We start from the raw sequence: 23488 nt of genomic DNA, 5'->3' as shown, positions 1-23488 counted from the left end.
TATGTAAAAACAAAACATTTGACAGTAAGGAATTGGAAACAAAAAACATAAAAACATACAATTTGAAAAATAAAACTAAACCCAATAATATTAAAACAACAGTGGAAAAGAGAAAAATGAAATAAAAACCAGACAATAGTGCATTAAATATAAGTTTGCAGCATAAAATAATGGTTTCTACTCAACATTTCCCATCAGATGTTAATTTAAAGTCGCTTGACTATAAAGAGATTTAGTTGTTTTTCAGAGGTATTTTATTTTTAAATGTCTAACCGGAAGTGTGCGTGGTTACGTTGTGTGCGTTGACACGTCGCCAGGCAGACAGAGGGGAAAAGGGAGCGAGAGGATAACGGGATCTGTGTCTGTGTTTGGGGGATAAACTAAACGGAGGGAAACTACTGCCCACATTAAAAACAGGTGAGGAGAAATAAATTAACATTTATATTTGATATTTGTGTAACTTCTGTGAGTTTTAGGGACAGTTTTTTCCTCCTCCTTCTCCTCCTCCTCCTCCTCTTCGCATCAGAAGTGTTTGAGGCTGCAGAGCATTGAATCTGCTGGGCGGTGTGTTGCCAAACACTTGGGAGATGTTTTGTCCTGCGGTTTTTTTGCTCATATTCATATTGGTTGTTGCAGCTGGACAGCTTAAGAGTATGCATTTAAAAAAATAGTGACTTTTATTGGCACTAAAACATTAAAACTATGGTTCCTACCAGGTATCATTGCTCACTTTGCAGATAACTCTTCATGTGCTTTGTGTGCATGCCTTTCTTTACTAACACAATGAGCTGAACATCAAAGCTCAGCACTTGTTGCATAAGTTATGAAACAGATTTAGGGGGACATCCTGTGTGGAAGAGCACCAAAGTCTCTCCCCTCCACCACCTCCTCCTCCTCCTCCTCCTCCTGCCTTTCTGCAGCCTCTCAGTGGGCGACTGCTTGCTGTGAGTTACAGGGAAGATGATAAAAGGGCAATTGTCCTAAAATCTAACCCACTGACCAAATATGGGGAAAGGCATATTGCAAGGCTATTCAATAATGTTTCCTTATAATCAGACTTTGGACAATACTCCTTTTGTCTACTCTAAATGTTATTTCAGCTGGCCTTCAATGTTTCACCTGCGATAAGTTGTTTCTTCTTATAAAATGACAATGGGCTCAATTATGCTATATTTCAATTGGAATGAATAATGAAGGAGACATTTATCTTTCAAACTAGAGTGAAATATTTCCCAAATCCCACAGAAAATATTTGCATTTGCAGCTCAAATAACAATAACATTTGTTCAGTTGGGACAATGGACAAGTCTCAATTCTGTGGTGTTATTCTATAATTTAGGTATTGAGATAGACGTTAACCTCCTTAAACTAGGAAATATTTGCACTGCAGCTCAAATAAACTGATCCATGCTGTTTAGTTTGCTCCATTTGTGTCTGTCCTTTGTTAACATGTCCATCTCCTGTCTGTGTTAGGCTGGCCGAGGATCATCTGCCTCCACTTTTTTTGGCATAGCTGTAAGAATGCAGATGGGGAAGTAGCCGGTGGTGTAGAGCTGCAATAAAAGAAGAGAAACACAAGGGGATGAAGATGCTCTCTGCTTCACTCCTTGACCTCCTGATTCATCCCATTAACTGCATTTAGTTTGGTTTCTTTTTTGTTTTTTTACAAGACCAGACAGTGAAGAACTTGCATCTTTTTATTCCCTCTTGCTTGTCTCTTGGCAGAACACCAGAACTGAGCTACCCACTTTTTTATCGTCAAAGAAACACACACACACACACTCTTTGGTAAAATCATGGCAAACATGTGCCCATATGGTCGATTCACCCACGCTGTGGTTCGAGGCATCCCAGAGACTTTTGGGAAAACGACGGGAGACGGTGACAAGAACGGGGACGTCTCAGTGGACCTGGCCAAGGCTCAGCGTCAGTTCGGTTGCCTGACAGGAGCCCTGAGACAGAAAGTGGGCCTGCAGCTGATCGAGATCCCCCCTGACCCCGAGCTGCCCGAGAGCTGGAGGATAGACGACGTGGCGGTCATCCAGGGAGACACGGCACTCATCACCCGACCCTTCAAACAGCAGAGACGCAGCGAGGTAACACAATGGCTCCAGTTCATCCATTCCTGCACCATTAATCCTCTGATAAAAACACTTAATCTTGGCTTGTCAGATAAAAGGAGGAGTAGGTCGTACTTCTCTATCTGCTGTTTCATGCTAAAAAAAAAAAAAGAGTCAGCTGTTCCTTTCTGTGCATAAAAGTACAGTATGAAAAGAAACTTTGCACTCAAACAATGCATTGATGAAGTAGTTGACAGAAGCATAGATGGAAGATATGAACATTTTCTGCTTTTCTTTGTCTTCTACGACAGTAAATTAAATATTATTGGGTTTTTGGATTGTTTTTCAGTCAAAACAACCAATTCACTGTCAGTCAACTTTTTGTTATTTTCTGTTGTTTTGTGGACTGAACAATGAATTGAGAAAATAATCACAAGAGTAATCTATAATAGAAGTGAGAAAAGATTGTAGAAAAGCAACCAATAAATACAAAGAAATGCTCCAACTCAAGTCAACAGTTTTCATGATGTTTGCTCATACTGTTTGTCCTATAGATTTGATGTTTCTTTCTCTTTTTGGCACCTGAGCCAATGAGGACTTAAACATTTGGTATTATTTATAAGCAGAGTAGAAATCCCCATTGAAAAAAAATATATAAATTAAAACCCAATAAAGTAGCTTTCATTGATTATTGGCAACTTTATTCTTCATTCCAGTTTGTTTGCTTTCCTGTTGATAAATTACACATTTTTTTGAACGTTCACACCCGGTTTTCCTCGTCATTATAATGCTTCAGATTACATTACATAACAGGATTTTCCAGAAAAAGTCGTTGGAAGTTATTAGTTAATAATTCAGATGGAGCTGCAATGGTTTGTTTACTTTATAAAAGCAAAATTGCCAAAATATTTAGCCTGTGCAGCTTCTGAAAATTGAAGCTTTTCTGTGTCATACATCATAGAGAGCTGAATATCTTTTGGATTTTAGACAGAAAATCAAGAAGCACTATAGACAAGAGATCAATTAGGAGGAAAACAGTGGTGAGAGCAGGTGAATCTGTAATGAAGATAATCTTTTATTTGCAGCCCTAAATTCAGAAATGACCAACCTGTAAAGCTCTACTGAGGCTCCACGAGAGCACCAATAAGTAAAGTTAGCAAAGCATTTTAAAACATTATCATTTGACCTCAACAAAACTCTGTCATTTAAATCTAAAAACCCTAATTATACGCTTTGAAACTGGTTAAATAGATGCAAACTGTGTTCAACCACCTTGTAAGATTGTTCATTTGCTCTGTTGGTCAAACTCTTTCTCCTCTCTCCTCTCTCTCCTCCTTTTTGCTCAGGCCGAGGCAGTGCGGAGGGTGATGTCAGAGCTGAACCTGACCGTAGTGGAGATGGGGGGCGAGGAGGGGGACTCTGGAGGCGCCACGCTGGAGGGCAGCGACGTCCTCTTCACGGGGAGGGAGTTCTTTGTCGGCATCTCGTCTCACACCAACCGCAGAGGAGCCGAGGTGCTGGCAGACACTTTCAGAGTAAGAGACGACAACAAATGTAACAGAATCTAACCTTGGATATGTTTCATTTTCCTGCTTATTAAATGAATTTCTGGCTTTAGCACTTGGTAAAAACGAACCAAATCCTTCCAAAAAAGGCTAAAATAATAAATAGTTTCATTTTCTAGCCCCAGGCAATAAAGAGTCTCAGTGCCAAAGATGCTTGTAAGGAGCGACACAGCTGCCAAAGTGAGCAGGTGGCCATTAACAATATTGCATTTGGGGAATTATAGTCTGTAAACATTGATGAACGAGACCGGTTCCTTTAGCCAAATGATGGAGACCACACATTGTGTCCCCCTCAGGATTTACATAACTCACCCATTAATATTGATCCCTTCACTTCTCTTAAGTGCATTTTGCGCCCTTCTGAACACACACACACATGCATGTACTCTGCACTATAGTGTGTGTGTGTGTGTGTGCTGTTGGCTTTGTGTCCGACAGTATGGGATGTATTAGTGTGGGTGGGAGGGTTCATACGGTCAGAGCGAGGGATGAAAGAGGAAGACCAGCAGACCGTTAACTCAAATCCTCAGTATCATGTGTCACAAATCGTTACTCTAGTGTTTTACATGCTTTTCAGTTCTCATTGATAAAATTACTATATGCTGCCTGTAAAAAGCAAAAGTAAAGCACTAGGAACATTCAGTACAGTGTATTTTGCAGCTTAGAGTTTAACCTCAGTTTGAAAATAAACAAGCTTCATTCATATTTGGATGGTAGATTAAATGGCATGGTAGCATCTCAAACCAGGATTCATGTCAAACAAGGTTGAAAATGAGTGAAACATTCAGCAGAGCATGACTTCCAGTGAGGTCGTTAGTGATTCCTGATAACAGTGATCATTTGTTTATGTCCTAATTAGGATTGCGCCAAATATGCTGTTGGAAGTTTGCCAGTATGTTTGCTCTGCAGCTGCTAGCAACCATTTTCACACCAGTGTAACAAATAAAACTGATCAAACAGTCTATAAAATGTCACAAAATGGTGAAACTTTTTTTTTTTTTAACAGAAAATATTCAAATTTAGAAGTTGAAACCAGAACATTTTGGCATTTTTCTTTATTAAAAATGACTTAAAATGTAATTTAAAACAGGAAGCTACATGGTGGAAATTGAACTTTTTAAAAATCTACCAGCCAAATGAGTGAATATTTATTTTGGCTGGTGAGTGAAATTTAAAAAAACATCCATTTGCATAATTAACCAGCATTAATATGAAGGCTGGTGTTAGTTTTGTGCCCTGGGTAGCTGTTGATTATCTGTCAATGACATTAATTCATTGAATAATTATTTTACTTCCAGATGGTTGAAGCCTTAATATCAGTTTAATTGTTTTATGTAGGTCTGGCAGACTGCACGGTCTCATGCCTTTTTATTCTGAAATAATTCATTCTGCTCTGATAACACCTACAGCGTGATTTGTTTCCTGTCAAAACTATTGAGTAAATTGTGAGTAATGTCTAACAGCCATATTGAAGAACTATTCAACCCAAAAATCTGCAGCTGCACGAAGTCTTCAGATCCAGAATCACACGGCAGGCTGGTTTGAGTCGAGCTACGAGTGGTAAAAGTTTAACACGGTCAGCGATTAGAAAAAAACTGTGAAAAGCTGAGCTGGTCTCTACTCGGAGGAGGAGAACGGTGGCGCGGGTAATGAAATTAATGATGGTTGACTTCTGTTTAGCCGCTTCAGCTTCAGGATCACGCTGACTCACCGGCGACTGAGTCATCTTTAATGTTATTAGTAGCTTTTGTTTTCCTGCTATGACAAGTTAAAAAAGTGAGATGTGAAAAACGTCCATCATGTGAACATCAGGACGGCCTCCTGTGCTGCTGAAGCAAGATGAGAGAAGAAAAGAAAAAAGAAAAGAAACTGCAGGGACTTTTGTATAAATTAAACTTTTTCCACCTCCATCTGTTCAGGACTTTGCCGTTTCCACCGTCCCCGTCTGCGGTGGAGCCCGGCTGAAGAACATCTGCTCCATGGGAGGTCCGGACACCATCATCATCAGCAACAGTGACGGGGCCAAGAAGACACTCCGGGTGAGTGTGTGTGTGTGTGTGCGTGCGTGTGTGTGTGTATAGCAGTGTGCATTTTCTCCCAGGTAAAAAAAAAAGGTGGTAATTTGTCCTTCTAACTTAACTTTCGTGTCTTTCCGTCTGTACTTCCTCCTTTCCTCCCTTCCTTCTTTCCTCCCTTTTTTCCATTTTCTGCAAGAAAAGAGAAAACAACAGTAATAGTTATTTTATTTGTTTATTTGCTGTTTTATTGTATTTTTTTGTTCTCTGTAAAGCACTTTCAGCTAACACCCCTTTGTATGAAAGATGCTCTATAAGTAAAGATGATTATTATTATTATTATTATCATTATTATTATTATTATTATTAATTAACCTCAGACTAAAGTGTCTCTGTGGACATTTTATAATCCTTTTTTGCTTAACTCACCAACAAAGCAGCTAATATATTTTGAGAAAAAAAGTCACAGTAGAGTAGAGGGCAAGCCCAGCAGCAGTTTAATTAGATTTTGCAGCAGCAGTTAAATTAGATTTGGACTCTTTCCTTCCACATAGTATTAGAAAAGTCGTGTTTTCTCTGTCATAATTCCTCTCTCTCTCTCTGTGTGTGTGTGTGTGTGTGTGTGTGTGTGTGCGGCGTTTCCCTCATCTTTGTCCTAACATGAACTGCACACATCATATATATCTCCTGAGTGCTGAAGTCACATCAATAATGAGCCTAATTCAGCCAGTGAGTCTGTGTGTGTGTAATGTTGGGATGGTGTGTAGCTGTCAGGGTGGTGCCCAGTAATATTAAAGTGTGTGTTTGTGTGTCTATGTGTGTGTAATGTCCTCGTCTCCAGATGATGGAACAGCTGACCGATCACCACTATGAAGTGCTGACTGTCCCGGAGGAATCGGCGGCCAACTGCATCTACATAAAGGGCCCGTCCAAGCGAGACTTCCTGCTCCACCGGCCTGCAGAGGAATGTCCCGACAGCGTGTCCGTGAGTACAGCTTTGATTGTTCAGAGCAAAACCGTCACATTCAAAAACAGACACATTGTTATCAAATTAAAGGATTATAGGAGCATAGTATGTTTTTTTTATCTCATTGTAATGAATGAAAATAAAGAGTGTGAACCTGCTGCTGCATCCGCTGTAATCAGACGCTGCTGCAATTTATAGCCTGAAAGTTTGTAGCTTAAAATAGAAAAGGCCTTATTATTTAAAGCTGCATCATATCTGAGCTTTACTGATGTTATCATTGATCAGCAGAAACTGAGACACCAATTTGTGGACACTGTATAAGAATATTTATTTATTTATAGCACTTTGTTTCCTGTGATGCAGGTATCTGTGGTAACCCTGGTAACCCTGTAGTCAAAATGCTGAATAGAAGTACTGTACCTCCCACTACACTGACTAGGATTAGGATTAAACTATACACCACTTACTCACAGTTAAAAAAGACTGATGCTGCACATGTAAAACAATATGCATGAGTTTATTTACTTACTTACTATGTAAATCCCAGGGACACTGCAAATAATGTGTTTTTCTGCACATTGCACATTTATTTTCACTTGTATGAAGGTATATTTTGCATATAATCTCAGGAACTTCTACATATTGCATATTTATATATTGCAGATATTTTTACACAGATCCATTTTACTGTATATAGTATTTTTTATTCATTTATTTTGTCTTATTTATTGTTGTTTTTATTTTTAGTACTTTCACCCTTACAATGCTACTTTTTTCCAGCTATGTCAATCTGAATTTCTCCCAAGGGGGAGATAAAATAAAATACATCTTACTGCAGGGATAAAAGCTGAAATGTCTTATTGAGCCAATTTCTAGCATTATCCTTGTGTTGAAATGAAAGGTTGATGTGAGGACAAGTCTAAAATGTCTATACATAATCATCACTGCATCAATCTTGAATGATTCCTGCTGGGAAATGCACTGCAGGCTATAATTCTGCTCACAGGGCAATATGTGCAGGTGTGAATTAATACTTTATTTTAAATGATTGAAATATATTTTTACTATGAGAAAGGTGTATAATCAGGATGGAAATGCAATATAAATGATGGTGAGAGCACAGGAATGATAATAGCTGCATTAGAAGAAATGGCCCTGTCTATTTTTGCCTGATGTGGCTGAGAGTATTCTTGTTTTCAGCTTTTATAGACACCCAGAATAGATGTAATCATCTAATCTTACTATTTTAAGGAACCAAAAAAAAAAAGAGATGTTATCTGAGGTGTTGTCAAGCCACTTCTTCTGTAGTGAGACAAACTTCTGCCTTATTGTGTTCAATAGTGTGTGGCAGTGATGTGTGTTTTTCCTTTTCAGGCTTTCCAGAAGCTGCAGGACTACACCCTCCTGCCTACAGCCAGCAGCGAGGCCTCCAAACTGGGAGCGTCTCTGTCCTCGCTCTGCCTCCTCATCAATAGAAAGCACACATACTTCACATAAAAAAAAAACAACCCCCAAACCTCATCCCCCTCAGTAGGTTTTAACATGATCTTAAGTCGGGTGTGAGGGGCGTCCACATCACTACAAAAATTTTTTAGAAGGCTAACATCTTTTATTTATTGTTTGGAGGGGAAAAAATGGTGACACACGGCATATGTATGAAGATCTGATCCAACTGTAACATCTGCAAACAGGCTGATTCTTGGCACGGCCGCCCCCTCCCCTCCCGTTCTGCTCTCCCCTCCTGCTGAAGTTACAGCACAGCATGCTGGTTTCCTCACAAAAGCCTAACAAAAAACACTATTAAGACACCACTGAATGCAGTCGTAGTTTTTACACTGTTTTAACTTGTAAGTCATGACCACTCTTTTCCCCAGATTTATGTTCAATTACAAAGAAACTGTTCAAGTTCATGTCTGTAGATTTAAAGCAGGACAATGTACAGCTCCTTTAGTATCTGTTACAATCATTCTCGATTACAGGATGTGTAGCTGCTAAGTGTAGAATGCAGATTTTTGGTTTTTTAGTGTTAGCTTTCCTACATATGAATTCATAGCAAATGTAGAGATACCAATAAAGTTTTAACTGGTTAACAGTAGTTTGTCTTTGTTTCTTCCCATTTTAAATCAAGTGTGAGATTAAGAAAAAACACTCGTGTGGAAACGTGGACAGTTTCTCCAAATTTATTATTTTTGTTAGAAAGCAAACATGTTTAACGGTTGGACTTGGCAACTCTCTCCAACTCGTCTTTCTTCTTGATGGCGTAAGAGTTAGATGAACCCTGAAAGAGAGAAATAATGGCACACACTCACAAGATACCTGTAGACAAAAAGCATTGAAATGTGAAGTTTTAGGGTTTTATTTTCTCCACCCTGTAACTCAGACATTTAAGTTACCTTAGCTGCGTTGATCAGCTCATCAGCCAGGCACTCGGCGATGGTCTTGATGTTCCTGAAAGCAGCTTCTCTTGCTCCTGTGCACAGCAGCCAGATGGCCTGGTAAAGATGAGCAAGAGAGAGACATTAGTGGGTGAGATCCGCTGACAAATTAAATAAACAGAAGGTGGTACAGTAGTGTGATGTGTCTGAGTTGGTGATTGGCTAGGTCACAACAGACTGCAGCCAATGAATAAGCAAAGACGTTTTTCCTCTACGAGCACTCTAGCACACCAGGACAACAGGTGATATCAAGGCGTGACTCTAGCCTCGCTTAACACATGAAACACATTCATAGAAACATTTAATAAAGCAGGGTATTAAAAGTGTAGGTTCAAGCACAATTAAAGCCTTTCCCAACTTTTTACATAATGGATTTATGAGAAGCTGCAAGATTTTGATTTAAAGCTTCTCAATTAAAAGACTTAATCCAAACTATTTGGACAAACCCAAAAAAGGACAGATGAAGTGGGTGTAAAACAAATGTATCTGGTGTTACCTGGTTGACTCTGCGGAGAGGGGACACATCCACAGCCTGCCTCCTGACAGTACCGGCACGACCGATACGGGTGGAGTCCTCACGGGGTCCACTGTTGATGATGGCGTTCACCAAAACCTGGAGGGGGTTCTGCAGCAGGAAGACAGGAATGACATTAAAGCCCCTGAAAACTGTAATTTCTCTAACATTAAATATTTGACTACAGCAACAATTAAAGTTAGTTAGAAAAGACATCCTACTTTATTACTGTTCACTTATTAGGCAAATGTTGCTAAACCCTGATTGGTGCACAGAAATATGACATCACATTTCTCCAACTGGGTCCTGCTCTCTTCAGACCAGTGAAGTCTGCCATGATTGTTTTTCCCTTTACAATTTAAAAATCTATTCAAAAACATATTTAAAGTCTACCAAAGTCTAAGAAAACCAGAGTATAAAAGTGTAAACACCAAAATAATTAGTTTCTGTTTCAGACTTTATGATTTGACTTTGTGGATCATTTACAATCAGCTGATTTGCATTTTTCTATTTAATTCAAATGTGCCCTCAGAACAAGGACATCCTGTTTAATGTGCAGTAAAGTATTTTTAGAACAGGACCAACATGTTTTGTACTAGCCAATTAATCATTTCAGTCACTCTTTGATGGTTCAAGCTCCTCAGATGTAAAACTTCCCCACTTTAGTGTGTTTTTATATAATTGTAGGTTGAATATTTTTGTTTTTGACTTAGGATCTTGAAAAGACATCTGAAGATATCAGCTTGGGTTGAGGAAAACAGACAATTTTCCACGAATATCTGACATTTTTATAGACTAAAATTGAGATAATTTTCATTATCAATTATGTGTCTGAGTTGGTGATTGGCTAGGTCACAACAGACTGCAGCCAATGAATAAGCAAAGACGTTTTTCCTCTACGAGCACTCTAGCACACCAGGACAACAGGTGATATCAAGGCGTGACTCTAGCCTCGCTTAACACATGAAACACATTCATAGAAACATTTAATAAAGCAGGGTATTAATAGTGTAGGTTCAGACATTTGATAATGAAAATTGTTACAGCCTTAAAGTTTAGTTTTTATCTATGGAACAGGTACTTTCTTTAGTTATTGTGTATTCAGTCAAAAACCTGCTCCATAATAATTATCTAAAGCAATTACTCCACTGTTCAACATCTGCTGTAGTTTATGGTTCAATGGCAGCTCTTTGAACATCACTCTCGATCGGATGATGTCATCTAAACGCTGCCACACACTCCGTTAAACGTGGTTCGTACCTCTCCGGTCAGCAGGTGGATGATCTCGAAGGCGTGCTTGACGATGCGCACGGTCATCAGCTTCTTGCCATTGTTGCGGCCGTGCATCATCATGGAGTTGGTCAGACGCTCCACGATGGGGCACTGGGCCTTACGGAAACGCTTGGCGGCATAACGTCCTCCAGAGTGTGGCAGGTACTTGGCGTACTTCTCTTTCACAGCAATGTAATCCTGGAGTGAAAAGACGGTGGTTAGGCATCGTAATTTACAAAGTTAAACACTGAATCAGGAGTTATATATACAAAGATGACATGTGTCTGAGTTGGTGATTGACTGGGTCACAACAAGACTGCAGCCAATGAATAAGCAAAGACGTTTTCCTCTACGAGCACTCTAGCACACCAGGACAACAGGTGATATCAAGGCGTGACTCTAGCCTCGCTTTATTAACAGTTCAATAGCAGATCTGTGACGAGGCTCACCTGCAGGGAGATGTCGTTGATCTGAACATCATCGGTGCTCCACTTGCCGAAGAGCTTGATCTCAGGGGTCTCGGCCACGGCGGGGGCGTTCTCCCACTCAGTCACTAAGAAAGATAATTATATACAAGATTAGGAAATGCAGTTTTAAAAAACATTCAGGCATTTGGGTGCCTCGCTTCTCTTACATTTACACATAACTTCAGCTTCTCTTCTAATGAAATTAGGATGTGTTTTCTGATACTCAAATGTCTAACAATTTCTGAGAGTTGGCTTAATTGAGATAACGTTGATCAGTCAATAAGTCAGTCTTCTAGTATTGAAATATAGACTGCATGGTGACATGGTATTCTCGCTAACTTTGAAATATCACTAAAGCATTTAGTTGTGTATTCATATAATAAAATTGTGCATTATGATCAAATTACACTAAACAGTGGCTTCATGTCAGCAATACATAGCATTAACTAACACTTAAACTTCTTCAGATAAGAAAATTCAGTTTAAAAAATCAACATTGAGGACTTTAGGTGCTTCACTTCTCTTCTGCTGGTATGTAACTAAAAGCTTAAAACTTCTGAAATCTGGATAAGCCTAGATAACTTTTATATAACCTTTACAAAGTCAATCTTTCAGTTTTTATTAATAGACATCATGGTGATGTGAATTCAAACTGAATCTGTCACACATCAGCAGGTATTCCCGCTAATATGCTAAACAATTTGACACTACTAAAGCGTTTTAGCTGTTCACCTTTATAGAAAAAACCGTGTATTAAGATGAATTATTCTAATTTAATAACTAAACTGATTTTACACACAGGTTTAGTGTCAGTAACACACATCTTTAGCTCTACCGCTTTAAACGTCTAACAAGACAATGTTGGCAGCAAAATTTAGACACAAATCTGACATTAGGCTAGAAATATCATGTGGGCACTATTAGATTACTTCCACATAACACGACAGGTATGACTGAATGGGGGTGGGGACTTAGTTATTTAAGATAAAGTCAAATTAATAGACCAGGCCTGAGATGAAGCCTAGTTAACATGAGCTAAATTCAACCACGGCAGCTAACAAACCCTTAAAACAAGCGACTTTCTACGTTATTTAACACTGACTGTCTTTTCTAACATAACGCAGATACTAATAGTGATTAAACTTTGGTAATAATTTGTGTATTAGGGGTCTGAGTGTGTAATCTAACGAGGTGTCCGATCAACGTGCTGCATCCACATGTGCTAACACAGTAGCCGCATGCTAACGCTGTGATCGCTCGGCACATTGAGAGGAAATAAAAACATATTTTAACAAAACTGAGACGTTTAGTTCGTATTTGTAGGGAAATAGAATCGGTTCCACTGCTTATATTCTACACTGTAATGTTTTTGGAGGTGTATGAGGCGAGTAAAATGTGTTTTTTGGACTCACTTGTGTCTGCTGTTCTGCTCCCCACTTCTCAGAGACGGAAAAGGGCCTTTCACGCGGCGCCGTGCGCACATATCCGGTGGAGCTGCCGGATACTTCCGGTGCGCAATGCATGCCGGGAACAGTAGTTTATGCTCGTTTGTTTTAAATGACCACGTGTTCAAGCAACGACTAACCTTACAAGAACGTCAAAGGGAGCAGAAGTAAAACAACAACAACAAAACGTGTATTAATGGAGGGAAAATATAATTTTTATTTATTAAATGGACCAAGAAGTAATTTTATAATTACTAATTCATTTATTTAGACAGGCACATAAAACATTCACCCTGGGTAAACCCAAGGAGAGATGCATTGTGCAAGGTTTTGGCAAAATTGTTATTTTCCGCCCATAGTCTCTGCAGGAAGGTAGGTGCTACAATAACTTCAATTAATAACAGTCAAAACACCAGTTCATGAAATATTAAAAGGCAACAAATAACTTTAAAAGAGCATCAAAGTGGAGCAGAAGTTAAAAATACATTTATTAAAACATAATTTTATTTATTAAAAACACTAATAAGTGATTTTGTAATTTCTAATTTTACATTATTTAGACAGGCACAGTGCACAATAAAAACATAAACCTTGCAAAAATGTTATTTTATTTATTTATTTTTTCAGTCTTTTATGATATTAAACTGAATATCTTTGGTTTGTGGACTTTTGATCAGGCCAAAACTAAACATTTGAGGCTATCGCTGTGGGCTTTATGATTAATCAGCAATGAAAATAATCATCCTATACATAATATACCCATGACACATGCTGTGAGGACACATCTGATACCGGATCTTTGAGGTCGATACCAATGTGATATATGAGAGGAATATCATATAATTATATATTGACAAAGAGCCATTTATAACATCAACATTTTTATCCCTTAATTTGATGCATTAAGACTGAATGGGACATTTTAATGTTGGAAAATAAACTTTAAAAAATAACTAATATACAGAAATGTACAGAAAATACAAGAAAGAAAAATACTCATCACTCAAAACAGATGTTCAAAACTGTCTTTTAATGAGGAAACGACATTTGACACCTTTTATATTGGCAGATCACAGACTATACAAATTGTAGGACACAAATAGTCAAAATAGATCTGCTTCTGTTTGAGTTTAAAAAAAAACAAGTGTCCATTTCCACGGTTACCATTTGTATAGCAAGAAAAAATGAACCAAGGAGGAGGAGGACATCCCTTAAAATCCACAATTTAGGAAGTTAGGTCAATTAATTTGAACAAGCCTATACATGAAAGAAGAACTACAACAATATTAAAATAATACTGAAAATTGAACAGCTCTAAAACAACAATATCATTCCATCTTTGTGATTTTTGTCTTTTTCCCCTCATCAGGCAAAAATATTGTGCAACACAAAGGCCTACTTTGCTGATTCAAATAGTTACGTATTCACTTCTTGGTTTTATCACACAACAGATATTTCTTTTCCCCCTGAAACATCTGTAAGTACATCCATTAAACATCCAATAAAATGCAAAAAAAAAAAAACAGTTAAAGAGAAAACCAATCCCTTTTTTTTTTTTTTTTTTTTACAACAGAGACAGACAAACAGAGATGTCACTAAAACGCCTGAGATATCTAAATGCGATGGGAGGTAAATAGTGCCACGAACAATAGTTTGGTGGACAAGTAAACACTAATATAGCGCTGCCACTCTCCGACCATTCTGCACAAAACTCTCCATCCACTTATTTTTTTTAATTTTTTTTTTTAGCACCATCACAAAAGGCAGCGTATTATAGCACTTCGGTATGAGACATGAAACACTGAGGCATGTAAGGGGAAAAGTTTAAGGCTTAATCTACTCAAGCGACTATGGCTCTAAAGCACTGCATGATAATGACATTAAACATGATATCCATGATTATCTATAATTATATATGTACATGCTAAAACTAAAAAAAACAGGAAAACATGATTCCCAGGATTAAAAAGGAATAAAAAGATATAAATTACTGCATCAAAAAGATGAGCAGGGCAGTGAGTCTGTACATGTAGACAAGATGACAGAACGTCGCTCAGGCACTGTTGTGTTGTGTGCGGTGTGTTTTTCCTTTTTTGAGGTATGTGTGACCGAAACGCACACAGACACACACATGGATATATTGTATGTATGTAAATGGAGTCAACACTTGAAAAGCACAGAAATGAAAAAGGGTTAGGGTCCACTCCACAAGTTTTCACAAATAAAAGATCTCTACAGGTTGCTTGGGAAAAGCTCGGACGGACAGATCTGAGAAAATAACCCTGGTGATGTCATCAGGTGTACCACAGTGTGAGGTTGAGGCTTCACATTTTAAATAACAACAAAAAAAAAAGCCTACGTTAAAAAACTTGAGGCGAGGAGTTTTTGTGTGTTTACCAAGCAGGAAAGATAATAAAACATGCTACTGAGTTGCAACTTGGCATTTTAAGTCTCTCAACCTCTCAACCTCTCATCTTCAGCTGCAGTGATTTTTGACTATCCTGTTTTTAATGTCTCCCCAGCAGGTCAAGAAAGATGAACCTTGTGCAGACCTGACCCTAAACACATCAACACCTTGTGGGTTAAACTGTAACAATAAAAACTTGGGAGCTTCTGACTTCCTTTCATCTCAAGTCTCCTAAATGTCATTAAAACAATAATAAATTGCTGGAGTGCTCCTTTAAAAGGAGGACACATTATCCCCTTTGTCAGGTTTTCTGTTATTTCTATACTGTTATGATATCGGATATCCGTGTTAAACATGGTTAAAGCTCCAACACTTGTAAGAAGAAATGCTCCCTGCAAGTCAACCCGCTCTGAACGCTTCGTTTGTGACGTTTTTTTCTACCTTTCTATCGAGGTGACATCACACACACCACACAACGAGGGGCTGCAGAAAGAGACAGTTTGAGTTAAATACAGAGCTTTTATACCTATGAATGCAAATTCAGACTTCAGGATAGTAACCCTTACATTCTGTTCATATTCTAACCCGGCTTAAGTATCCCTTTATAATCAGTGAAAGTGAAGGATGCAACCTTTGAATGGTAGCATCAACACTCTCTATGTGCAAAAATGTATACGAGCTGTATCGATACCACTTATAACATTTCAGGCTTAAAGCATGTTATTTAGGGTGTTTGTGTTGCCTTCAATTGTCAAAAATGGGTCAAATTTGACACAAACAGTATGTAAGGGTTCATATAGACCTGGGAATTTGCATAATATTCCCTCTTTTAATGTCTGATTTGCTCCTCTGTTCCCATTTTCTCTTTTAATTACATAACAGCGATTAATCTTGCACCAAGTTTCTGGAAGTGTTTAAATTTGAGGCTTTGAACAGCTTTGTGTTTGTCAGCTAACACACATACAGGTTGGATTTATCCAGCAGCAACCACAATGGTTAGAAATACATATTTACGAGTAACCCAGTATTTAAACATGCGAGTATAACATAGAAAAAATACCTACAGAAACAAACCCAATCGACAGAAAGTACGATGAAAATTTGACCTCAAAAATAACGGGCAACACTGTCTGGTTGCCGTTTGATTTGAAGGAGGTGTAATCTAAAAAAAAAAAAAAAAAAGATATAACGCTCTCGAGAGAAAATCCAGAAATGTTCGAGTAAACTTTACAGTAGTTGTCGAGGCAGAAGAAGTCGAGAGCTTATCCGATCTGATGCTGTGTGTGTGTGTGTGTGTGTGTGTGTGTGTATTGTAAGAGTTTGGTTCTACTCCAGCCATTTCTCCATACACAGGTGGAACACAGTCTCATTCGAGTGCCAGTAGATGTGTTCCACGCCGGGAACAGAACACAAGATCAGATCTCCTCGAGCCGCCAGCGTCTTCAGACCAAAGACGTCTCTCAAGTAGAGCTGCATCAAAAAAAAGAAAATAATGTAGAGTTAGTTCAAGTTTTTCTAAATGAATCTACTTTATAATAGAGCTGTGATTGACAGAAAATTAATCTGCAACTTCTTTGAAAATCAATAATTGTTTCAGTCATTTTTAAAGAAAAAGAAAAAAGCTGAAACTTTGCTGTTTTAAGCTTCTCAAATCTGAGGATATAAAGCTTTTCAGATGCAACAACCCATCTGAGGACTTAACATTTGATTCTGGGAACTTTTAACGTAAATATTTCACTATATTCGGACATTTAATAGACCACAGCATTAATTGAGAAAATAACTGGCAGATTAATCAATAATAAATTATCAGTAAAAGGTCCAAAAAAGAATGAAAATGGACAAAAATAATAATAAAAAAATAAGTAAAAAATAAGTATTCGGCCCTACTTTATTATCATTTTTACATTTTCCAACTGAATATATAATAATAAATAATAATAATAAATTTAATTTGTATTGCACTTTACATTTCAACAATCTTAAAGTGCTACAGAGCAGAAAATAAAATAAATAAATAAATAAAAGAAAAAAGAAAAAGAAAAGGATAAAAGAGAACATATAAAAGACACTTAATATAAAAGACACTTAATATAAAAGACACTTAGCAAAATGCTTTAGTATTGTATCTATTTATAAGCAAAGAATTATATACATCATTAACACTTAACTACTTCATGTATCTGGGACGGATTCTCAAAAAAAGCTAAAATCCATTTAATGACAAAAAACACAAAACCCAACAACAAAAAAACAACTTTACTATCCTTAAGTGTAACTACGTCAGTCAGCGATGTGTGGAAGTGGCTGCTGCCTCCAGTGATAACAGCACATGAAGTTACACTAACATGATGCTGAATTGACGTCTTTCTCCGTCTCGTTCAACTAGATGTCAGATCTCCCTAATCAGGTCTGTCTGGCTGAGGGAGTCCATCATGTGTTTGTTTTTGTTGTACATGATTGTTAGGTTCCTGCTAAACTGTTATTGTTGTAATGGAACTGCTAAAGTGCCCAAATACTTCTTCTTGGGGTTGATATTTAGCCAAATGCATGTAAAAAACTATGTAATCAGATTTGTGATCTGACTAATGGAGAGGCATATATGTGTAGACACAAATATATATAATCAAATGTGGATTTTATCTGAAAACAAGGACAATAAAATAGGGACATAAATGAAAATAAATCTATAATAATAATAATAATAATAATAATAATTATCACAAAAAGCATTGAAATAAACTTTTTTAAAGTGTCATATATGTGTCTGTGGTGTGATTTGCACTCACGTCTTGGTTCTGGATCTCAACAACGGTCTCGTTGTCGTCATAAAATCCAAACTGACTAAACAGCATGAGAGAGACAGAAAGAGAAAGTGTGAGAACATCACATGAGAGTCATCTGATCATCCACAAGCAAAAAGAGGCAAACTGTAGAAAAGCGTGAACGGAGAACAGAAAGTGCTCTGACATCTGAGACTTTGTAGAAAACCAGATTAAAGCACCAAAGAGGATAATATAAGAGGATCAAACTGTTGCTGCTTTGTAGGTCCACTAATGTGAATGAATCAAAGTGATGCAGATTAGCTTCTAGCTGAGAAAAGACTGGTAAACAATTAAAGTGTTTTAAAGGCTTTTACAGGATTAACATTTAAGGCATTTTAGAGCTGGGATCATTTTCATGCAACTGTGGCTCATATTATAAAGCAGCTGTGTATTAATGGAGGTGAAGCTGAAAATGGTTGAAACATTTTAATGCATTTTAAAGTAACGTCTGCACTTCATTCTTGTGCTTATTGCTTATTGTTCCCCTAAATGTATTTATCTATGAGAAAGACTTTTCATTAAATCTATATAAATACAGTAGGTGAGATTAAGACAACATGAGCACAGACATATTTTTTAAGAAGAGGAACCCGACGGAGGATGAACTCACCTCGACTGCCAGGGAGTGATGACTCCGTCGTCTGGGCCACCGATCAACACCAGCTTTGTGATTTTGAGGAAGTTTTTCTTCCACTCTGGGATTAACGAGAGGTAAAAAAACACACAGTGAATAAACAGTATAATCCTATATGAACATAACATACCCAATATTTAAAAGGACAAAGTAAAGCTTGTAGTCTTCATGTTTATACAACTGCTAATTATGTGGTGAAACTATTTGGCTTTTCAAATATATGTATCTGATGAATTGCAGGAAGTGTGATTAAGTTAAAGTTTTTCTTATAAAATTATAAAATGACAAATGAAATAATTCTTGACATATTTTTAAATGCTATGATTGACATTTATAAAATAAGCACTTTTATGTAGAGCCTTAAACAAAAAAAAGTCAGCACAGAATAAACTCTGTACACAAGTTACTTTAAGTAGAAGCACCTGCAAACCATTGTAATTTAAGGATTACTCTGAGGCAAAGCAGTCTTTTCCGTCTTACTGATATCACTGTTTAGGAGTCGTGAGGTCAAACTCGGCCCGCTGTTGCATCATAAAGACAAATTTGCAACTCACTGACTGCTACAGGAGTTTAACTTGTGGATGAGTTTTTGCCCACAAGGAATTTGCTGACCTGTTGAATTTGGATTTGGTCTCTCACTGTTGAGCAGAGCCAAATAATCACTGCTGTTCAGGTACAGGTCTCTGTGGTGGGGGTCTGAGAGAGGAGGAGGAGGAGGAAGAAGAGGAGGAGAAGGAGGACAAACAAACAGCATGACAAAACACTTATTTAAGAGGTTTCTTAGCAGGTTAAGCAATTAGAGGCACACACCTTTTCTTATAATAAGTCAAATGTATATGATTTAAAAAAAAAAGTGAAATACAAGAAACTTAATTCCATGACTTCACTTTTTTTTAGTATGTATTCTTGGAGTCTCACCGTTCCAGTAGTTGCAGATGGATATCCTCTGTCCTATCCCAGTGTAGCAGAGGTGATACAGGTTGGACTTCATGAACTGAGGGAAAAGGTACTTCAAGTAGTCCGTGTCTGTGAGGAAGCAAGAGGCCAGAGAAGAGGCATGAAGAATGAGCTCCAGAGGCTTTTAATTTAGTTTTTAGCTTCTGAAGATGAACCTACCTCCGTACTGCCCGGCTTGAGGTGACGACAGCGAGATGAAGGTGTGAACGTTGTGGTTGGGCAGAGTGGAAAGGATCCCCCTGCAAATCAGCCCACCTGTGATAATAACACAACACATTAACACAACAATACTTCTCTTGAGTCTTTTTTTTTTTACATACTGGTTAAATCATGACTTTTTTGGGGGGTGGGGGGGGTCAGAGGTGTGTGTCACATGATTTTTTTTTCCAAGTTGTTTTTGCAGGAAATCTTAATGATGCTTCAAGTGGAAAAATTGAGGATTTTCAACCCTACACGAATTATATAAACTACTTTTATATGCTTCCAAATACACTTAAGTTTGATTTTCAGTGTTGCGTAACTTTGTAAAAATTAGTTGAAAATTACAATTAGCAAATCTGAAGTGTGACGTTATTTACAGAGCAACTAGTGACTTGCTAAAATTGCTCATACAAGGAAAATCTCATCAGCTGACACATTTATTTCGGTTTTCTACAGTGACTGGGTTCAACTACAAAACTCTGGCTGGGAATTTCCATCTTCTGACTTAAGTGAGTCATGAAAATCACACAGCAAATAAAACAAGAAACACTCTCTATTCTTGTAAAGGCCAAACCTTTAAATGTAGGAGTGCAACATTTATATTGCACAGACTACAGTATCACTCTGACGTCTGTTTTTTTTTGCATGACTGACACTGTAGCTACAGAGCATACCAGGACTGTTTTATAATCTTAAGTAAACATCACATTTTGTCTCTGCTTCACTCGCACAGACCTTGAGAGTAGCAGATAAAGTGGACTCCTTCTGCTGCGTTTTGCATTATCGGGTAAATAGCTTCTTTGAATCCCTCCACCTGCTTCCACATGGGCTGCAGGCTGGCGCTCCTGTCGAACAAGTCTATGACCGTCACATTCGTTCCAGGGTGAGACTGCAGGAGAGAGGAGAGAGGAGAGAGGAGGAGGAGATAGTTTCAGTATCAGGGTCTATGAAAAGCTTGTAGGGAGGGGGTTGTAACTTTTTTTAATGCTCACATGAGTCAACACAGAGGCCGACCCTCAGCTCACATGCCTCTGTTATCAAATATCAGTGTGGATGTTTACCGTACTTATCGATCAGGATGTGCTTTAAATATTTATAATCCATTAGGCCATTTAGTAAGAAGGCAAGACCACAGACTAACTGAAGCTTAACGAGTGAGGTCTGGATTTCCGCTTTTTGACTTTTTTTATTCCCTCCAAAAGTTTCTGTCTGGTTCAATCTGCAGCTTTCTATTACAGCAGAGGCATGAAAAGAGGAACTTAGTCTTAGTTTAACCTTCTAAATTACCACAAGATGTTTTTTTAGCAAACTCACCACATCTACAACTCCATCACGTTACTCCCGGTGGAGTCTAAAGCAGTGTGTGTGTGTGTGTGTGTGTGTGTGTGTGTGTGTGTATTGTAATGGGTGTGAGGCATTTGGAGAAGTAAAGAGGAAAAGCTTGAATTCATCTTTATCACTGTCAGTAATTAGAGCTGCAACAAACGGTTATTTTCAGAAAATTATGAAAAATGAGGATCGCTTTTTCCCAAAGCCTGAGATGCAACCTGAAATATCTTGTTTTGTCCCAAAGATAATCAGTTTGCTATCACAAATAACTCAAGAAACCAGAAAATAGTCACTTTTAAGACACTGGAACTAGAGAACTGGGTACATTTTCTTAAAAATTACCCAAAACAATGAATCGATTATCAGACTAATTGGTGATTAATCTTCTGGCTTTTTAGCATTACAACTCTGTAGTGACATATTATTCCTCATTTTACCATTATATCTACTGCTGAATGAAAAATATTGATATTATATCAGCATCCTGATATGAAAGTAGATATAATCTTAAACTTTGGATATTGTAATATTGTGATATTACATTAGTGTTGACTTTTTCTGGGTTTAAAGGTTGCATTGCAGTATAAGTTAATTTTCGGGAACAGATTGTTCTAGCTGTTATATCATTTGCTCTTTCCCAATTAATCAATACACTTACTTTACAGATGATAACTATAAAAAAAACTCATTGTGAAAATACAAGTAGTCATACTTATAACAGTATCACAATAATGATATCGAGGTATTTGTTAAAACATATCATGATACTCGATTTGTTTCCTTATTGCCCAGCCCAACATATAGGCACGTTTGCTGATAAGGTGGTGATATAAGCTAAGTGTTACATACAGTTAGATAAACCCCCTGGAAAATATAATGACTCCCAAAATATGCACCAAAACATCAACAATGATAAGGTGGTGATATAAGCTGTAAGGCCTGCAGTAAGTGTTACATACTGTTAGATTAAACCCCCTGGAAAATATAATCAACATACATTATGACTCCCAAAAAACAACACACAGTGACCCAGTTTATCTCTCTTCACTCACCTCGTTAATGAAGGTCAGCAAGTGTTTAAAATCCCCTGAGCTGTCGAAGAGACCGTGCACAATGATCACCGGCTTATATGCGACCACTGCAGCCCAGAGACACGCACCGAGCAGCGGGTAGAGGAGCCTGGCTGCCCCGCTGCTGCTGCCTCTCCTCCGGCTGGTGGTATCAGAACGGGAGCCTTTCATAATGAACTCAAAACCACTTAAAAAAAAAATAATGATTAAAAAAAACTTTAAAAAATATGCAGTGAAATCCTGCAAAATAAAAAAAACACCTGTTAAAATAAAAATAAAAACATTAAATCCTGATGTTAATGTTTTGCCATCATTTGTGTAAATCTCCCTGTTTCACACCCACACTGCTTTTATGTTTAGCTGCGTAAATAATACTAAAAAAGAAAAAAAAGGAAAACCCTGAGCAGCTGCTGTGTTGGGGTTTTGGTCGCTTTTGTTTGTTCCGGTTTTAAATTAAACGTGAGACAGTCGCTGGTGTCGTCACGTCCGGTTTCATCATCATCCAATCAGCAGCTCGGACATTGTGACGTAGACCCAGAGGCGGTGGTAATGGTTATATAAAGAAATAAAGATATAAAGATGGGGTTATAAAAGTGTTTTTCTACATGAAAGGAGCCCCAAAAACTGACCCACTCATTTGATAAGACTTTTGGCTTTTAGATGTTAGAAAAATTATTTTTATTATCATGTTTCAAATTTTGTTTTTATTGATTGTTTTTCTTTTATTTGTTGTTTTGTTTTTCTATTTTCTTTTTCTCTGCATTGCTTTTATTGAGGTGTTTCATTTATTTATGTATGGTTTTATTGTTTTAATTGTCTTTGATTCTGTAAAGCATGAGAGTATTGTTAAAAACACTATAAATACAATGTATATCATTATTATTATCATTATTATTATTATTTGTAGTAGTAGTAGTAATGGTAGTAGTGGTAGTAGTAGTGGTAGTGGTAGTAGTAGTGGTAATAGTAGTAGTATTTTATCACAATTTCTGTCATTGTGTTACTTATGGATTTAATTATAGTGAAAATAAATATTTCCCCTTATTCCTAGGGTGCTGTTTGAATCCCCTAAAGTGCCCCAGACCCATATAAAACAGTACGGTGGCTTGTTGGTAAGCACTATTGCCTCACAGCAAGAAAGTTGTGGGTTCGATACCCAGCTAGAGCAGAGCCTTTCTGTAGATTTGCATGGGTTTCCTCCCATTGTCAAGATTAGTGTCATTACTTATTGTTTATGAATCCATGTATATCATTTGTGTTTTTGTGAGTAGCAGAAAGTGAACCACAAACTACATATTTTCAAACAAACTTGTGCTGAAAATGAT

At 37.6% G+C, this 23488-nt stretch overlaps 4 protein-coding genes and 3 non-coding genes across 7 annotated transcripts in view; 1 reads left to right on the top strand and 6 right to left on the bottom strand.

Moving 5' to 3' along the window:
* Positions 1 to 23488, bottom strand: part of LOC128374290 (tetranectin-like) — a 171901-nt gene that overhangs the window by 74134 nt on the left and 74279 nt on the right. The window lies entirely within an intron of this gene.
* On the top strand, positions 1766 to 8526 carry ddah2 (dimethylarginine dimethylaminohydrolase 2). Its single transcript, XM_053334568.1, has 5 exons — positions 1766 to 2096; positions 3407 to 3595; positions 5545 to 5664; positions 6482 to 6625; positions 7982 to 8526. Exons 1-5 carry the CDS (start codon positions 1797 to 1799, stop codon positions 8102 to 8104), a joined length of 876 nt encoding a protein of 291 aa, XP_053190543.1. The 5' UTR covers positions 1766 to 1796; the 3' UTR covers positions 8105 to 8526.
* rps5 (ribosomal protein S5) lies at positions 8774 to 12793 on the bottom strand. The gene is made up of 6 exons (XM_053334575.1): positions 12708 to 12793; positions 11278 to 11381; positions 10817 to 11026; positions 9539 to 9667; positions 9001 to 9099; positions 8774 to 8885 (listed from the first exon to the last, which is right to left on the bottom strand). Coding segments are annotated over exons 1-6 (612 nt in total). The 5' UTR covers positions 12709 to 12793; the 3' UTR covers positions 8774 to 8816.
* Positions 9181 to 9314, bottom strand: LOC128374772 (small nucleolar RNA SNORA3/SNORA45 family). Its single transcript, XR_008323029.1, has one exon. It is a non-coding gene; the product is annotated as a small nucleolar RNA SNORA3/SNORA45 family (small nucleolar RNA).
* Positions 10380 to 10513, bottom strand: LOC128374771 (small nucleolar RNA SNORA3/SNORA45 family). Its single transcript, XR_008323028.1, has one exon. It is a non-coding gene; the product is annotated as a small nucleolar RNA SNORA3/SNORA45 family (small nucleolar RNA).
* LOC128374770 (small nucleolar RNA SNORA3/SNORA45 family) lies at positions 11105 to 11238 on the bottom strand. The gene has a single exon (XR_008323027.1). It is a non-coding gene; the product is annotated as a small nucleolar RNA SNORA3/SNORA45 family (small nucleolar RNA).
* On the bottom strand, positions 16313 to 22334 carry ppt2b (palmitoyl-protein thioesterase 2b). The gene is made up of 8 exons (XM_053334567.1): positions 22146 to 22334; positions 20500 to 20653; positions 19723 to 19818; positions 19525 to 19632; positions 19219 to 19302; positions 18583 to 18667; positions 17937 to 17991; positions 16313 to 16617 (listed from the first exon to the last, which is right to left on the bottom strand). Exons 1-8 carry the CDS (start codon positions 22332 to 22334, stop codon positions 16474 to 16476), a joined length of 915 nt encoding a protein of 304 aa, XP_053190542.1. The 3' UTR covers positions 16313 to 16473.

Source organism: Scomber japonicus, chromosome 15 (genome assembly GCF_027409825.1).
Source record: "Scomber japonicus isolate fScoJap1 chromosome 15, fScoJap1.pri, whole genome shotgun sequence".
Taxonomy (NCBI): domain Eukaryota; kingdom Metazoa; phylum Chordata; class Actinopteri; order Scombriformes; family Scombridae; genus Scomber; species Scomber japonicus.
Note: the sequence above shows the minus strand (reverse complement) of the source record. Positions and strands in the feature narration are given on the sequence as shown.

Excerpts from the sequence above, each read along its gene's own strand:
- ddah2 (XM_053334568.1), top strand. The coding sequence starts at position 1,797 with ATGGCAAACATGTGCCCATATGGTCGATTCACCCACGCTGTGGTTCGA. Across the intron at positions 5,665-6,481 it reads GGGCCAAGAAGACACTCCGG|ATGATGGAACAGCTGACCGA; the intron begins GTGAGTGTGTGT and ends CCTCGTCTCCAG. Across the intron at positions 6,626-7,981 it reads AATGTCCCGACAGCGTGTCC|GCTTTCCAGAAGCTGCAGGA; the intron begins GTGAGTACAGCT and ends TTTCCTTTTCAG.
- rps5 (XM_053334575.1), bottom strand. Across the intron at positions 9,100-9,538 it reads CTCTCCGCAGAGTCAACCAG|GCCATCTGGCTGCTGTGCAC; the intron begins GTAACACCAGAT and ends CATCTTTACCAG. Across the intron at positions 8,886-9,000 it reads AGCTGATCAACGCAGCTAAG|GGTTCATCTAACTCTTACGC; the intron begins GTAACTTAAATG and ends TCTCTCTTTCAG.
- ppt2b (XM_053334567.1), bottom strand. The coding sequence starts at position 22,334 with ATGAAAGGCTCCCGTTCTGATACCACCAGCCGGAGGAGAGGCAGCAGC. Across the intron at positions 19,819-20,499 it reads CTTTATCTGCTACTCTCAAG|GTGGGCTGATTTGCAGGGGG; the intron begins GTCTGTGCGAGT and ends TTATTATCACAG. Across the intron at positions 17,992-18,582 it reads ATCACTCCCTGGCAGTCGAG|TCAGTTTGGATTTTATGACG; the intron begins GTGAGTTCATCC and ends CATGCTGTTTAG.